At 32.2% G+C, this 18,551-nt stretch overlaps 1 protein-coding gene across 1 annotated transcript in view; it reads left to right on the top strand.

The window, feature by feature from the left end:
• The window catches only part of DPP10 (dipeptidyl peptidase like 10), a 131,447-nt gene that overhangs the window by 32,813 nt on the left and 80,083 nt on the right, over positions 1–18,551 (top strand). Inside the window, exons 5-6 of the mRNA XM_064586433.1 lie at positions 2,329–2,367; positions 7,273–7,380. Coding sequence (XP_064442503.1) covers positions 2,329–2,367; positions 7,273–7,380 — 147 coding nt within the window. The remainder of the gene's footprint in view (positions 1–2,328; positions 2,368–7,272; positions 7,381–18,551) is intronic.

Here is an 18,551-nt window from a genome sequence, read left to right as displayed (position 1 = left end):
GATTAAATCATAATGAGATAATACTACATACCATTAGAATGACCAAAATTAAAACAACACAAAGGTGACATTATTGGTGAGGATGTAGAAAATTGCAGTTCTTATTCTTCATGAGTAGAAGTGTAAAATGATACAGCTTGTTTAAAAATTGATTTTGCAGTTTCAAGTAAAGTTAAACATACACATATAAAAACATTTATTATAATGTATATTACATATATATATGTGTGTGTGTATAGATAGATATAGATATACTCCATACTCCAGTAACTCCATTCTTAGATATTTGGAAAAGAAATAACACCTGTGTCCACCAAGGATTTGCTAAAAAGAAAAAATCTTTAGAGAAGCTTTATTTACAGTAGCTAAAAACTGGAAACTATCCAATTATCTATTAACAAGGAATGAATAAACAAAATGAGCCATATCTATACAACAGAATTCTCAGCAATTTAAAAAGAAACGGAATACTGATATGCCCAGCAATATGCGTGCATCTCAAAAACACAGTGTAAAAGAAGTCCCACTCAAAAGAGTACATAATACGTAATTTCAATTATCTGAACTTCTAAAATAGGCAATACTGATCTATGGGGAACTATTTCAGAAGACTGACTGCCTTTTTTGAACCTTTGGGAAGGGGCATGGGAGAAGGTGTCAGGAAGTGTAGATCAAGATCTTTTATCTTGATGGGATGTAAATATATCTGTCAAAACTCATCACAAGCACTTTAGAGCTGTACATATCACTATATGCAAATTATACTCCAATATTAAAACAGTTTTTAAATGGTATATAAAAGGGAAAGGGGGAAGAAATTTGTCTTTGATTGGAGTGATGAGCATAGATGTGGAGATAAAGTTGATGAGTCAGCCACTTACTTACTGGATTTGACTAATGCTCTTTACATTTAGTTTGTATTTATTAGAAAATATTTCAATCATCATCTTTCATCTGATAGGCTGACTAGGATTTCACCATTTATTTGTTAAAGTATTCTGGATGGTTTCTTCTTCAGGTGATACTAAATTATTTAGAAATTGTCATGTATATATTCTAGTTAGAGAAACCTGTCATCTTTTCTATATAATGATAATCTGTATAGGTAATGGCAAGAATGTATCAAAATGCTTCAGTAGAAAATAGATATAGGAACCCTATCATATTATTGATTTGGTACCTTATTGATATTCTGTTATATTTCTAATATATTTCTAAACTATGGACTTAAAAAAAAGATTTTACTCTCTACTATAATTGAAATAATAAGAAAATAAATGCATGTGAAAATTTGGACTTCCATGGATTCTAATAAAACTTAGTAATATTAATGAAAAGTGGCATTGATATATTTTTGTGTGTCTGTGTTTTATAGATACCAAGGATGGTTATTGCAGAGATGCAAATAGAAAATCAAGGAACAATTTAGTTAGATGTTTCCTTGATATCTACATGTAGCAAAATCTAGTGAAATAAACAAAAATAAAAACAGGCCCTGAAAAGAGAAAGTGTTTGATTATAATGTATTAATATGGCTTTAAAAGAGGAAACTGGTAAAAAAAAAAAACCCTATAAATTAATAACAATTTGGAATCAATACCTCTGCATATAGATAAAATCTGCAATATAGTGATTTAGTTTTCATTTAAATATTTTTATTATAGACTCATTTTTTAAAGTACAAGATTTTCATAAGTTCTTATATGTAAACAGTACTAGTAAAATTTATTGCATCTACACATATTTAACTTGAGATTAAATTAATCTCATTTTGCTTTGTTAAATATGATCTTGGTTCTGATCATTTGTAAGATTACTTTAATGGAACATAAAATTCTGTCCTTTTCAAATGTTTGTTTTTCCTGAAGAAAAGAATATGACTATGATGGAGAGTGGATGAATGTTGAAAGAACATCTACCTTTTCATTTTATTCCTGGCTGTTTGCCCAGTTCTTTTGAAGGGCTTAATAATTTTGGTTCCCAATGATGCCTAGAGGTGAAAAGAGACAGTGCCTAGTAGTTCAAAACAGTTTGAATGAGGTAATCAAACAGCACTGGAAAATGATCTTCTATCCCTGGTGACATACTACGGGGAATTCTAAAGGAGTTCACCAAAGGAAAGATTTTATAATTAAATTATCACTTAATCCCAGTTCTGTATTTACTCATTCAGTTGAAATCAGTAATGACAATGGGATGTCTCATGGTATTTCACCAGTTGAAGAGAGAGAAAAAAAATGCCTAACGGACTATGTGTAAAAAAAGTTAAATTGATGCATGCTCATTTTGATGTTTAGAAGCTTCATGGAGTTCATTGTTTCTTTTCAGAAATATGAGATGACATCAGATACTTGGCTCTCGAAACAGGTATGGCATAGGAGGTTGCTTTAGGTCACATTCTGGCCATTGTGCTCATTCTATTTGCTATGTAAGAACTTTCTCTCAAAAGTTATCTCAGTATTATGACTTTAGGCTTTGCTATGTTTGACTGAGACTTTTCCATTAAAATATTTATGACTTGTCTTTTCTATGACATCATTTATAAAAAGGCTACTTCTGTTTTCTATACAGTATAAGTTGCAGAATAACTACTAGGATCCATTTTTAGGATCATTCATGTAAGTAAACTTTTGTGTAGATGAAAAGAGAAAAAAGTTGTGACCCATTAAAGTTGGAAACCATCAGCATTGCTCAGATTGCCCAGAAAACTGATAAAACCTCCACATAAATTGCTTATGTGGAGATTAATTAGATGAATGCTTCTTTCCTTAGATGTATCCTAGGTCCTGATGCTAGTTTATGACATAAATGAGGCTGGAATCCAGATAACAATAGAATAACTACCAAATGTCTCCACAACATGGTCTCATACTGGACATTTCAGAAGGAAACACAAGTAGATTATCTGAATATGGCTGAACCCATTTTACTATTAACTCCATCACTATTTTTTGCAAAGGGAAGAGTTGTGTTTGGTTTGCTTTTGCTTTTTTTTTTTTTTTAAGATTATTTATTTATTTGACAGAGAGAGAGACAGTGAGAGAGGAGACACAAGCGGGGTTGGGGGGGGGGTAGAGGGAGAAGCAGACTCCCCACTGAGCAGGGAGCCCGATGTGGGGCTCGATCCCAGGACCCTGGGATCATGACCTGAGCCTAAGGCAGACGCTTAACGACTGAGCCACCCAGGCACCCCGATTTGTTTTGTTCTTTACAGCAATCTTTTATTTAATATTCTCTCCTAAAGTGTCATACACATGTATGGTTTCAATTACCACCATGTATTGAGACCTCTAAATGTATAGCCCTGGGCAGCTCACATCACTGAGTTCTAAAATTCATGCTTGGCATCTTCTCCTAAATCTATAAAAGTAACTGCACACTCCACAGGTCCAAACTGAACATATTCTAGTCTTATGTACTCTTCTTATCCTAGGAGTCAAGGACATAATTACTCATCCAGCTATTAAAATCATAAACCTATCAGTCATTCTTAAGCTTTTCTTATCCTTTTCTGCATAGTATTATTATTATTAGACTATTATTCTCTATATTATTCATCACCAGGTTCTTCAACTTTACATTCAAAGATCTCAAGTCAATTTACTTTTCTCCATTTCACAAACAGCATCCAGGATCAAACTGCAGGAACTGCAAATTGGCGTATGCCAATCTCTTCAGATTGCAGGCTGCCTGAGGGACCATTGCAAAGTGTGTGCTTGGTTGCCACTACCCATATCTCTCTCACAACTGAAACCGAAATTTTTGTCAGTTCCTTCTCCATTCTAGGCACATGAGCTCTCATATTCACAGGGTCTTTGTATGAGCCTTTCTTCTAAATGGAAGTCTCTCAACTACTTTCACTTTGTGAAGGCTGCTCCTTTTTCAAACCTCAGCTTAAATCACCTACTTAAAAAAATCACCTCCTCCAACCTCTGTAACCAAATCACATCCCTCAATAAAAGTTTTTATTTTTTAAGTCGAGTGTAATCTTTCTGTAATATTTATACAATTATTTCTGTATTGTTTTCCTAAGTTCATAAGGGCAGGAGGGATATTCATTTTTTTGTTCCCCATTGTAAACTAAATGCTTATATAGAGTCTGATTATAACAAAATCTCCATAAATACTTGCTGAATAAAGGAAGAAAAAGTAAGAAGGGCTGTGGATAAACTAAACCTTTTTTTGTTTGAAGCATAAGCATACCAAATCTACCCATAGGTAAATAAGTAAATATTAATATGAACTACTTAATCTTAATAAAATTGGGGAAAAAACCCAACTTTTATCTTATAGTCAGTAATGGACTTTCTTAAGTTAGATAATGAAAATAAAAACAATGACAAGCAATAACATAATGGATATTGATGCATAGTCTCAATTATCCTGCATTATTAAACCTATTTTGCTATCATTTTTATTTCCAGTGACATTCGTAATAGTGTAACATGCATCAACATAATGCATGCTCTTTTGGAATTATGTTATCTACATTTTAAATCCCAAATTTATGAATGTTTAATAGAAATGTTTTTTAAAGCAAAGAAACTAGTTATCAATTATTTAGTAAAAAAAAATGCAGGTGGTAGTTTGTCACAGTTGAGTTTTTCTCTAGGAGCTCTTAAGAGAATTTTATAAAATATTTAGAATTTGATGAAATATAAAGTATGAGAATGGTAGTAGTAATGAGATGAAACAAATTTCTAAGACGATTAGAAACTTAATATAATCATCATATGCTCACTTTTTGGATGGTAGGAAGGACAGAGAAGAAGTAGGTATATTTGGCCTGGCCTCTAAGAAACTTGTGATAACCTATGTACAAAATTTTTGGCCAAGAGATAGAATTTGGTATCCCCAATTCATTGTTCTGTACGTCATAAACACTGACTTGCTTACAATCATGAAAGTGGCCAGTGTGATTGGCTCCATTTCTATTATTGGATTCTAGGAAAAGATTGGCATAGAGCTCTGTTTATAGGCAGATATTGCCTAGTGGTGAAGGTTATTAAACTCAGCAGTGCGTTTGAGAATATAGTCCCCATCTGCTCCTTCACTGAGCCATTTATAAGGCACTAGAATTTTAAGGGGATGGATGCACAAATACAAAAAGAAGAATGTTCAGATATCTCTGTACAATTATGAGTTGGATACCTACTAGGTCCTAGGCAATAGAGCTAAAAAGATAAAATTGCAAACTTAGTTTAATTATTACTTGCCTAGTGAAGGAAGCCAACCATATAATAGGATGCATTGAATGCCATGATAGAGATGAACACAGGGTGATAGAATCTCTGAGGAGAGATTTCCTAACTAGGAGACACTCTCTAACTAGGGAAATTTGGAAATGGTTTCTGTTCCTTGAATTTAAGGGAGAAAAAAAAAAAAGAAAGAGTAAGATTCAGTACATAAAGGAAAACAGAAAGGCTGTTCCAGACAGGAGAAGCTTCATGTGCAAAGGCCAAGAGAGAGAGAGATCCCAGAGGGCAAGAGATGGAACCTACAGAATTATTGACTCTATCATAGTTGAAAGATGTAATTCACTCACTCAGGTCTCTTGTCAGTATTATATGCCTAGCAGTGCATTGTCTTCATCCTTGAATTGTATATTACTTCACAGTTTTAAAAATTTTTACATATATCATCTTATATTTTCATGAGTGTCCATGAAGTAGACAAGGACAGTATTATCCTTATATTTCTATCAAGGGACGATCTCACTAGTGAAGCTAAAATCAGATTCTTGAGTTTATTAAAATAGTCATTAGTTTATTCATTAAGTAAAAAAAGTATTAAGCACACAGTCATTGTCTAGGTGCTGGAGATAGAGCAGTGAAGAATACAAGGTTCCTCCCTCATGGAGCTTCCATTCCAGAGAAGCATTACCTACTTACCTATCTACCTGCCCACCTGCATGCATACACACATATACCCCCAAAATATGCATACCTGCCTGAACTTTGGTATGTTGGATGCTGTTAGGTGCTATGGAGAGAAACAGGAAGGAGGTAAAAAGGGATGAGGGATTTAGATAGAGCTGGATGATCTCGCTTCCAAGATCTCCCTCTACATGGGTAAATAGGAAGCATCTCACTGATAAGGTGACATAGAGGCAAGATAACAAAGAGATAAAAGAAAGAACCAAAGGGAATAAAAAGTGCAAAGGCCTTGGAGAAGGAGCATGCACAATGAGGAAACAGGAGAAGAAAAGGAGAGGAGATCAGAAAGAGAGTGGAGGGCCAGATCACCTGAAACAGTTTGTAGGCCATTTTATTTTTTATTTATTTATTTATTTGTTATGTTATGTTAATCACCATACATTACATCCTTAGTTTTTGATGTAGTGTTCCATGATTCATTGTTTGCGTATAACACCCAGTGCTCCATGCAGAACGTGTCCTCTTTAATAACCATCACCAGGCTAACCCATCCCCCCACCCCCCTCCCCTCCAGAACCCTCAGTTTGTTTCTCAGTGTCCGTCGTCTCTCATGGTTCATCTCCACCTCTGATTTCCGCCCCCTTTCATTCTTCCATTTTAAAGACCTGCAGAAGAAACCATAGCAAAGCCTTTCTTTTACCGTTAGTATAATCACTTTCGCTAATCCAATAGGAAAGAACGCAGTGCAGGCAAATCCATTTTCTTAATGTTTGCCCTGGAGCAAAAGGAAAGCAATCTATATGTATAGCTTCCATCATTTAATATTCAGAAAATTCTATTGATTTAACATGCCACTAGAGTTTAATTAAAAAAATCATCAAATGGGCATTTGTGTTTGTGTATTTTTGGAGGGGTGAACAGTGAAGATGGAAAGTTTGAATTAAATGATTTTCAGTGGACTCCTTCCAATTTTGCAGCCTTTTTGTTCTGTGTTTTTCAGTAAATTTGTATACATTAACAGAAATGTATGTTCAAATAACCAGAGTTGTTGAAATATTTCAGAAAAAATATATTAAAAATTGTATATTTTTTGTAAACCATTCATTAAAGAGCTTCTTATGGTAGTCCAAATGAAAGAGACAGAAAGGGGAATGATGGGGAGTAAGGTAGGGAGGAATGGGAAGTTATTATTTAATGGGCACAGTTTCTCATTGGGAAACATGAAAAATTTCTGAAGCTAGATGGTGGCAAAAATAATTCACATTATTTTTAGAGATAATTAACCACTTCACAAACCAATTCTAAATAAAAAATGGCATAACCCATGCTTGAATTAGCAATGGTTGGCAGCACAAAGCACAATCTCGAGATTGTTATATGCACTTTTGTGTTTTAGAATGAGGAGCCGGTGTTTTCTAGAGATGGCAGCAAATTCTTCATGACAGTTCCTGTTAAGCAAGGGGGCCGTGGAGAATTTCACCACATAGCGATGTTTCTCGTCCAGGTCAGTGCTGGCTTCTTCTCTGTTTGCTGTCATTGCTGTGATGCTCACGGAGGTACAATTCTTGTGGCATATTCTGAACCTGCAGTTAATGCCTATGAAGTCCAGCCATATATTTAACCCAAGGACTAGGTTTTAGGAGGAGGATCCCCCTCCACAGCTATAAATTCAAACTGTAGCTTCCCACAAAAGAGTCTCAACTGAACTCAGAGAATTTAGTGAGTCACACACGTATACGAAAAGGTGAGAGCCTTGGGATATAGAATTGAATACATGAAAATTTTATCCAACCCCTACTTTCATAGACTTGAGGACAAACTAGAGAAAATTTTTCATTCAACAAATATATATTATTTATTTTGTACAAGCAGTATTTTCAAGGTGCTACAGATGTTTTAAAATCTTGAAGCAAACTAAATGTCCATCAAAAAGTTGAATCCGTTATTGTATATATACCCTTACAAGGAAATATAATGCAGATTTGAAAAACTAGGATAAAGATACAGAGTCTGTGCTATATTTTTATAGACATTCTGATAAAAAAGGAAAGGGTTATTTTTCCTTTAAATTCCAAATGAGTTAACAGTTAACAATTTATACAGTTTTATCCAATTATTAAAAAATTAGAGAATTCAGAAATGGTTGAAATAAGACAAGGTTAATGAATCAATTTGAATGTAATGGTCAATAACAAATATTCATGAGAACTAGTTTCCTTCACAATCAAATAAACATCCTAGTCTCATGTAGAAGATTATTTATAAAGATAAAATTGTGTGGATAAATTGGAATCCTCTAGAAGAGTTTACAAACCAACTGCTAAGAATCAATTTCATACTTACAAAATATAGAGTAAATATAAATGTGCCTAAATATCCCTAAACGACCTGGCTACTTTTATGCCATTAGAACCTTCAAGCCTTGTGCATATTCTCAAAATTTTATCATTATCTACATACATATTTATGTTCGGCAACTCAGTGCCTTGAATTCTCAAAATCTTGTGTTGGTAGTTTAAAATTTAACACTTGTCTAAGGTCTGTACCTATTAAAATAATTGTCATGACTTTAATTTTAATCAAAGCTGAAATAATTTGGAACATGTATAATTTCTACAATAGAGATGTAGATTAATTTCATAGTCTATCATTATAAAGTTGGAAAAACAGGTTATAGACTAATATATAATGTGATCTCATTTATGTCCTAAATAAATGTATCTATTTATATATGCATAAAGTTTTTGAAAATTTTATATCTATTAAAATGATTATATCAGACAGGTAGGACACAGGGAACTCTTTTTCTTTTTTCCTTTCTTTTTTTTTTTTTTTTTAATCTTATTTATTTATTTATTCATGAAAGTCAGAGAGAGAGGCAGAGGCAGAGGGAGAGAAGCAGGCTTCCCGCCTAGCAGGGAGCCCGATGCGGAACTCGATCCCAGGACCCTGGGATCATGACCTGAGCCGAAGGCAGACGCTTAACCGTCTGAGCCACCCAGGCGCCCCTCTTTCTTTTTTTTTAATGTGAACTGGAAGAAGCTTCGCTAGCAAATTGCTCTACCTGATTAACTCTTGCGAGCTAATAGTAAACTTTGTTATAAATACTAGGAAGATATTTTGGCCAAAAATAATAAATCACACTTCCCCAATCTTAAAATTGACTGTGACATTTTATTAAATTTTTAAACCTCAGTATTTTATATTCAAGAAGTTGTGTGAAAACCCAGGTGATCAAAATTACATACAAATTGTATATATTTATAAGATAGGGAATGAAGGATGGGGAGAGATATGTAATGCATCTTTATATATACAATTCCAAGAAGACAATCTATTCAAGTTAAAAAAAGAAATAGCGTCTTTTAGAAAGTGTGGGATTGGCAGGGAATGGGGGTGCTGATGTGGGCACGTAGGAATTGAGATATTTATGAACCTAATAGAAGTTTCTTTATAAGCCTTGGGAAGAAATATCTTCTGCTCCTATCAAATGATCCTGACATGCAGTCTAATTCATTATTTCTGAAATGTTCAGAACAACTTCATAGAGCAGGTGTGTTTACTTTGTTCCTCTTCTATATGAAGATTATAACAAAGTTTTCATTGAAGTAAAAATATTTTGATCTATTCTGGTTGCAGTTTAGAGAATCTGTGGTTTGCCTCACTGAGAAATAAACATGACTGCATGATTATTTATGGATATTTTGGCAATGCGGATGAAATTAATCTACTTTGTTAATGAGTTAGAGGTTAGTGGTTAGACAAATATAAGTTACACCTAAGTCTACACACCCACACAATCTTAGAAAATATTTGAATTCCTTTGCCTCATTTTTTTAAATAGTTTACAAGAAAAGCTCTTTTATGATTACCAAATTGATGCATATTCTATAAAGATTTGTACAATTCTAAGCTGAATTAACTGAACTAATTTAAAATCAAACGCAATCTTGTCACCCCACAATCTCACACTATAAATCAATTGGTGCATATATATATTTCTAATCCCTTTTAACATTAAAAATATTTGATTTTCCCTTAAATATTACAAAGCACATATATGTATTTGTAATATTTAACGAATAATTTATAAGCATTTTCATATCATTTATTATATTCTTAATATTTAATATTATTCTTAAGTATGTTTTAATAGTTGTTCAACATTCTGCCAAATAGATTTAGTATACTGTTTTTAAATGAATCAATTTTAATCATCATTAAAGTTACTCTAATTTTGATACTAGAAATTATTCAGAGATAAACATTCTTATACATAGATATTTGTGATTATTATCACAAAAATATATTTTAAGATATCAAAAGATACCTAGGCAAAGCATATATGTACATATGTATTTGTTTAGGTTTTGATATGGAGTACCAAACTGACTCTCCAAAAATAGTATAATACTTTACAGTCTAAACAGTAATGCATACTAACATTGATGACTTTTTATCCTTTCTTTCTTCCCTTGACATGCTTAAAGTGAGAATTGACAGGAACAGAGGGTTTGACAGCCAACAGTCAGGATGACCACCCTTGTAGTATTTGATGCTTGGCTATATTTGAGAGCTTCCTCACTGACTGAAAATATATTTGTTTGAAGTATCTTACTAAATGAAATTAGTAAATTTTTGTAAACATTTTGCTCTCTTTCACAATGAATAGGTAGATAAAAACTATTAATTAGAGGCCAGGCTATAAAATTACTCTTTCAGGCCATTTTGTTATAAAGTGTGATGGTTGTCATTATAAATATTTTAGTGTTTTTTTTTTCTCATTTACAAAGATGATTGATCCTTACTAATGTAATTTCAAAAAACAGAAGTAGAAAGAATTTATGTAGTTTCCTCTTTTTAGACAAGTTTATAATTTTATGTAAACTATAGTATTTCATTCTGATATTTTAAATTATAATTATAAAGCATACTTTCCCCATAATGCTACATAATTTTGAAAAACAATTCTTTAGAAGATCAATATTTAGTTGACTGGATGTAGATACTTAACCAGTATTATTCAGTGTATAACTCAGTGGCAATTTGCTGTAATTATATCTGTCACTGTACAAAAAGCTACTTTATATTATAGATTATTTAGTTTTGATTAACAAAACTGGAATTCCTGCATCAAAAGTAAAATATTTCTAAGCTCATATATACATACACTAATATATATACACTAATATATATATACATATATCTATATGCATACATATATATTATTTTTTATTTCTAGATTACTTTCAGTATATGTGATAGCAGAATTTCTCCACTTTTATATGTTGCATTAGAGACAATATTAATAAAAATAAAAATTGGCTTTTCCAAAAATCTATATAAAGTAGTTGTTCTTTTGAGTAGAATATGCAATATGCAATATTAATATCAATCTAGTTCCTGAATCAAACAGTGATGCAGAACTTCTTTACCTCAGATCATTAAACTTGTGATTGCTTCATAAATGTTCCCCTTCCTCATCCCTCCGTGGTATTCCTTATGTAGACCTTTAACTTCTGAGTTGCCCTATCTGGAACTCTAATTCCCCGTATCCTGTAATGCAGGCTGCAGTTAAGTAAAAGGTTTTTGTCAAAGACATGGCTACCTTTTTCTCTCAAATATGGAGTAAGCAGAGTTTCAATCATGGTAAGTGGTTCAAATTCATAAACATAAAGAATTGCCCTGTCATCTTCCTAAATTGTGTTAAATGAAAAATTATATATGTTGGTGAATCCATTCTCTTTCTCTATGCAGCAATAGAAAATTTTGCTCATGAGAGCTGATGATTTCACTTGGAACAATTTTAAATGCCATTATTCATTACAAATACTGTAGAAAATGGCATGCCCCCAATTCACAATTCTATCATCTAATCAACCCAATAATTTTTTTTTCATTAAATTACACTATTGCATCTGATTAGGACATTGTCTGAAAACAATTAGCTCACCTCATGTGATAAATAGACAGTAAATTAAAGCATGCTATTTTTAAGCACTACAATATTTCACTTATTTAGAAGCTGTAGAAGTTCAATAGAATTTAATATAAGAAATTTGAATGAATAGTGTGTAATCAGGTAAAAAGCACATGCATTATTAAATTTTCACTGATACCAATATCTTTCAAATTTTTAAATAGAAATACAAGATTAATATTTAATTTTTCTGAGTAAGCGAAAATCTATACCAATGCGAGGAGAGGTATCTGATGTCTAATTGTGTCTGATGTTTTCTTCTCAAATTTTACTTTATTTGGGAATAAAAACACTTTACCTGCATCCTAGATTGTCATCCCCCTGGTGAAGGAAATTATTAGTTTTATTGCTGTTTATTCTAAAATTAAAAGTGAAATACGAGTTTAATTTAAAGTATGTTGCCATGTTGCCCTTATCAAAAGTCCACTGTGCTTTTATATTCACAATCATTTTTTTTCTGTTCTACCAAGTTAATATAATAGAGACCATAGTTACTTGGAAAGAATTATTGTGCAGTAAAAATGATTATTCTTTCCTGCTTTGTTAAATTATCTTGGCTGTGACTGCTTGTCTTTTGAAGGTGGATTGAAAACTGAGATACAGACACCTCCCTTGTAAAGACTAGTCAAGTTCCTTGGTATTTATTTTGAATTTACTGTATGGCCATCTACTATATGCTGATTTATATTGGAATTATTTACCTGAAGTCCAGATCAAAAGTAATATGTTCACTGCTATGACATAATCTGATACGCATTAGTGGAAAATAGTTGAGTCTTATAAATACAACTATAGAACTATAAAAGATAGGTTATGCTATTATATGTGAAATGAGGTTCAACTTATTCTACAGCCCAGATTTTCCCTAGTGTATATAAAGCAAGCAGGGCAATTCCAGATGCTTGAAGTGAAATCCAATGGTTGTGAGGTTATTGTTAAGGCTTCCAACGTGAGAACTTTTGGTCCTAAATTAGAAGCATAATATTTTTATGCTAGATACATTATTGAAATTAATAATGTGCAGTTTTTAATCTTGTGTATGTTGTGTTCAGACATTGTTTCAAGCATTGGATTTTTGCTCATTATCACTTTTAATGTGGATACTCTGCTATCCTTGAACACACACCTACAAATAACAAAATTTTCTGAAAAAAATATAATCAACCTAGAAATCTCTGAACCAAAAGCATTTCTAGATATGTACAAATATAAAGCAAAATTTCTTTACCTTTTAATGTTTTGAGATGTTGTTCATCTTAAAATTGGGCACCAAAGATGCACTAAAAACCTTAACATCTTAGTATCCTGTCCATGTCTCATTCAAAGCAGGGTCTGAAAATGAGTAAGAGAAACCATCTATTGGGATGTTGACCTGTGGGAATTTGGCTATTAAATATGTGACTTCAGAACTCTATGTAAGCCTTTTGGCCTGTGCCTGCCTCAAATCACAGAAATTTGGTTTCATCTTTGCATTTATACTTTCATTCAGCAAATACTTATAGAGTGCTATAATGTGTCAGTATGAAAAAAAAAAAGTTAAAAAAGAAGTCATAGGTTTGTTGTTGACGTTAAAAGCTAGAAGTCTAGAGAACTCCCTTTAAAAACAAGGAATAGATGGGGTGCCTGGGTGGCTCAGTCGTTAAGCATCTGCCTTCGGCTCAGGTCATGATCCCAGGGTCCTGGGATCAAGTCCCACATCGGGCTCCCTCCTTGGGGGGAAGCCTGCTTCTCCCTCTCCCCCTCCCGCTGCTTGTGTTCCTGCTCTCGCTATCTCTGGCTCTGACAAATAAATAAATAAAATCTTAAAAAAAAAAAAAAAACAAGGAATAGATGATTTAGGGAGATGTTGAAATACAGACATGTACCAAGAAGACATGGAGAATTTTTTGAAGGAAAATTCTATTACTAAATAGATGAAGTGGAGTAGAATGCCCTTTTAGTTTTGCTTCCAATAGTATGGCAAAGTTGATGTTATAATAAAACTCTCCCACATGAAAAAGCCCCAGATTCTGGATATATTTATACCAAAAACACATGTGAAGTATTACTCAGCTAATACATTACAGTCTCTAAAGACATTGCAATTGAATTAGAGGTGAGTTCCAACATTTATAACTGTCTCAAAGCCATACATTTGGAAATAAAATATAATTTCTGCATTATTCATGGTGGTTTAATAGGAAATATATACATTATATCATATACATAGATGTAATATATAATCTATAAAAGGAAATATGGAATATATAAATTAACATTCAATATCAGAATTTAGAAAAATAACAAAATAAATTCAAATGGAGAAGGAAGAAAATGAGAAATACAATAGTAGAATTTAATAAACTAGAGCAAAGGTAAATGAGGCTTAGCAAAACAAGTATTTGGCTCTTTGAAAAAAAAATTAAATCTATAATGTCTACTAAGTTTAATTTAAAAAGTAGGAAAACTCCCAAAGTATAAGTAATGAAAAGGAAGCATAACTGCAGATTTAAAAATGTGTTTTAAAATACTAACTTCATGCCAACAAATTTGAAAACTTGAGTGAAATGAATAAATTCTAGAAAAAAAAATTACCAAATCCGATTTAAGAAACAATCTGATTGTCCCATATTATTAAGGAAATGGAACAGTGTTTTAAAATGTCTCCACATCAAGTACAGGTGGTTTTCAAAGGTGGGCTCTATCAAATATTCAAAATATTCAAGAAGCACACATTTAAATTATATAGAAACATATTCAGAAAATCGAAAAAGATGGAATAATTTTCAGTGTATTTTATGATACAGGTATCGTATGCAAAACCAAATAAAAACAGTATGAGAAAAGACAATTATAGGTCACTTAAGAACTCCTAAATCAAATAGTGGCAATTGAATTCTTCAGTGGATTAAAAAAATTACTGTTACTTTTCACACAGGAATGCTAAGTTTGATTAAAATTTAAGTATCTATAATTTAATTCACTGCATTTGCACCTACATGAAAAGATATAATCGTCTTATAGGTGGAGAAACAGCCTCTAATAAATTCCACAAAATCCATAATCAAAGAGAAATATAGGAACAAAGACAACTTCTTTAAAGTCATAAAGGCATTCACCAAAAACTTAACTAATTTAGCGAAGTCTACAGTGGACCATTAGTTATATTCCTTTTAAAAATCAGCATTGAAACTCTGTATATTGACAGCTGGTAACCAGACTTAACCTGGGGATCATTTCCTAATGTGTAAAAATATTGAAACATTATGAGGTACACATGAAAGTATAAGATATTTTATGTCAATTAAACTTAAATAAATAAAACAAAAATAAAATTTTAAAAATAAAAGTCAGCATTGAGACAAGGAATTAAAGTGAAGTACCTTGACTATGCACAAAGCCAAATATGACGGTTTTTAAATATTACCACCTAAGAAAGACAGAAAAAAAACTTGACAGAGCCATTTCTTGAAATATTGTTGGAGAAGGGAAAGGTGGAAAGTAGAAACTAGTGATAGAAATTAAGGACCCTGCAAGGGGGAAAAAAAAATGTGTGTGTATATATATATATAAATAGGGACCCTGCAGGAAATATATATATATACACATATGGCTATCAGAAAATATGCATCCACTCCTAATGGTGCTGCCTTAGGGTGCTCCTTGGGAAACAAGTTCTTAGGGTACTAGAGATAGTATTCCTTAGGGACATGGCTCCTTAGGGTACTACTAATAGTATTCTAGTGAGTTATCTAATCTTTTACCACCATTATGCATCTATATCCTAGAAAATCTAAGATTATTATTTTTTAAAGATTTTATTTATTTATTTGAGAGAGAGAATGAGATAGAGAGAGCATGAGAGAGGGGAGGGTCAGAGGGAGAAGCAGACTCCCCGCTGAGCAGGGAGCCCGATGCGGGACTCGATCCCGAGACTCCAGGATCACGGCCATCAGTTGGTGGCTTAACCAACTGAGCCACCCAGGCGCCCTAAGATTATTTTAAAAAAGAAAATATAGCTGACAACAGATATGCAAAGTTACTATATGAGGTAAACATAAACTGAGAATAAAAAATATTCAATAGATAAAGATACCCCTCCCCCCAAATCAACGATGAAGCAGAAGAATACAGTAACATAATACTCCCAAAAGAATTAAATATCATCAAATAAGCACTTGTATATATAAAATTATCAAATGTGAAACTTAAAACTCAGAAAAGTCTTCATAAAGTAGAAAGAAAAGTTGTAAACCAAATAATAGATTTCAGGAAGTACAAAATAGTACAAAATAGTAAATTAATGGAAAGATGACCAAGACTAAACAGATATTGTTGAAAATATACCAGTGGGTATCAAGAAGATAAATGGAAACAAATGAATAAACAAATGAAATAAAATGGAGAGGATCAGAAATAGCTAAGACAGGGAATATAATATGAAATAATATGAACAGGGAAATAATATGAACATAATAATATGAATATGACATTTAATTGGATTTCTTAAAAAAGAGAAGCAGAACAGAAGAGAGACAACATTTAAAACCATAATCCAGCAATAAACCAAAACAACACAAATGGTCAAGAAACAAAAGATAACTTTGGGGGGGCTGGTAAGAGCATTATTAAAGTTATTAATACAATGGTAACGTGTAAAACTAAAATAAAAACCTAGCACTAGATTCAGAAAATTTAAAAATTACAAAAAACTGCTTACAGCAAACTCATTAAACATGATATCCATAATAAATATATAAAATATGATAGAGAAGTTTTCAAAAGGTATCAGTCATACCCATTAAATGTTATCTGGCTTAACTTATGTACCAAAACTTTTAAGAAAATGTTCAGATGTCTTCTTGAAATTAATGCAGTTCAACCTTTTTGAAAATACACATTTAAAACAAAAGGAGTTAGAAAGGCTAAATCCTGATGCTGGACGAAAGAGCTTTCATGCCCCAAAGCATTTAAAAAAGAGCAGAAGATACTTTTTTTTTTTTTTCAAGGGCACAAATTACAAGGAGGGCATAATAGTCAGAAAGTCTGTCTGCGCCTCAGATAGTGCAGGAGCTACCTTCACAAGGTGAAAATGCACACAAGCTACTTGGAATGTGGAAGCCTTCTCGTACCATCCTTAGTCTAAAGTGAATCACATTATATGATTTTTATATGTACACATATATAAGTTGATTACATTATATAATATATATGTTATATGAACACATCCAAATAAGAGATAAATCCTTTTCAAGTATACGGGGAACATTGACAAAAATTGAATGTGTATTAGTTATTTTAAAGGCTCATTAAGTTTTATAAAGTAGAAATTATAGGAAAGCATGCTATGATCACAATGTAATAAGCCTAGAAATCAAGAATATATTTTTAACAAGTTTTCTGGCTAGAAGACTTTTTAAAAGTAAATCCAATTAAACAATTCCTTGGAAGTTGCAAATTTGCAAATTTATAAAATAGTAATAACAGTAACAAGAATGACAATACCTTCTTAAGAATCAGATGTCAGAATAAAACTCATAGCTATACAAACTTTAACAACTAAATGGAAGAATGCAATTAAATGAGTTGAATTCCTAACCCAAATGGCTAGAAAACTATCAGCAAAATCAGACAAATTTAGAACTAATAAAAAACAATAATGCTTGCTGTTTGAAAACACACACACACACACACACATGAAGACAAAACACAAGCTCTCCCAATTGAGGAAAAATGAGAAAGAAAACACAATTAGAAATGACTGGTAGGAATTAAAAAAGGACATTTTAATAGATCCTGAGAGAGTATTTTACAGAATTCTATGTCAATTAATTTGAAAATTTAGATCAAATGAGCAATTTTATGAGGAAATACATTTAACCAAAACTGCCCCAAGAGAGACAGACAACTTACATTCACTAATGACATAGAAGAAATATATCATCAAAGAACTACACCACAAAGGAGTACCAAGGCCCACATGATTTTATAAGGGAATCTTATCAGACTTTCAAAAGTAATGCCTAACACAATTTGAATTGTTCTACATCATTGGTTTACTTACAGTTGCTGTAAAAAAAGCCTTTTATAAAATTTAATACCAATTCCTGGTTTAAAAAAATTAAAAATATAGGAATTGGTGGTTAATTTCTTAACATGATAAAACATATATGCCTCAGTCCATAATCCAATAGAGTGGCATTCCCATTAAGGTTGGGAACAAGGAAGGATGCACACTATCTCCACAATATTGTTTTGGGAGACATTCGTGTAAATCAGGCGAGAATAAACCATAAGCCATAAGATTTGGAAAAGTATTCAGTGAGATAGCAGGATAGCTATTTAGCATATGGAAACGAATAATGTTCCTATTTGCAAATAATAACCATTTAAAAAGGATATGGAATAGAAGCCATTCACATTAGCAACAAAATATAAAACATGAAATATAAATGTGCAAAATGTACAAAACCTCTATGAGGACAATGTTAAAACATTCCTGGAAAGGCATAAAGTAGACTTGAACAAATGGGAAAATATCCCTGTTCTGGGATAAGATGACTGAAGATCATAAAGAGGTCAATATTAATTAGAAATTTTATTTTATCCCAATAAGAAATGCTAGCAAGTCTTTATATGCTTGAATGAGACATGCTTATTTTTAATAAGTAATATCTAGGGAAATCCTGAAAAAAATACTAAGGGGTGGATTCTAA

Source organism: Mirounga angustirostris, unplaced genomic scaffold, assembly GCF_029215605.1.
Source record: "Mirounga angustirostris isolate CCGP_5_RB_7025 unplaced genomic scaffold, mMirAng1.0.hap1 SCAF_3, whole genome shotgun sequence".
Classification (NCBI taxonomy): domain Eukaryota; kingdom Metazoa; phylum Chordata; class Mammalia; order Carnivora; family Phocidae; genus Mirounga; species Mirounga angustirostris.
The sequence above is the reverse complement of the archived record's forward strand: the minus strand, read 5'-3'. Positions and strand labels throughout refer to the sequence as shown.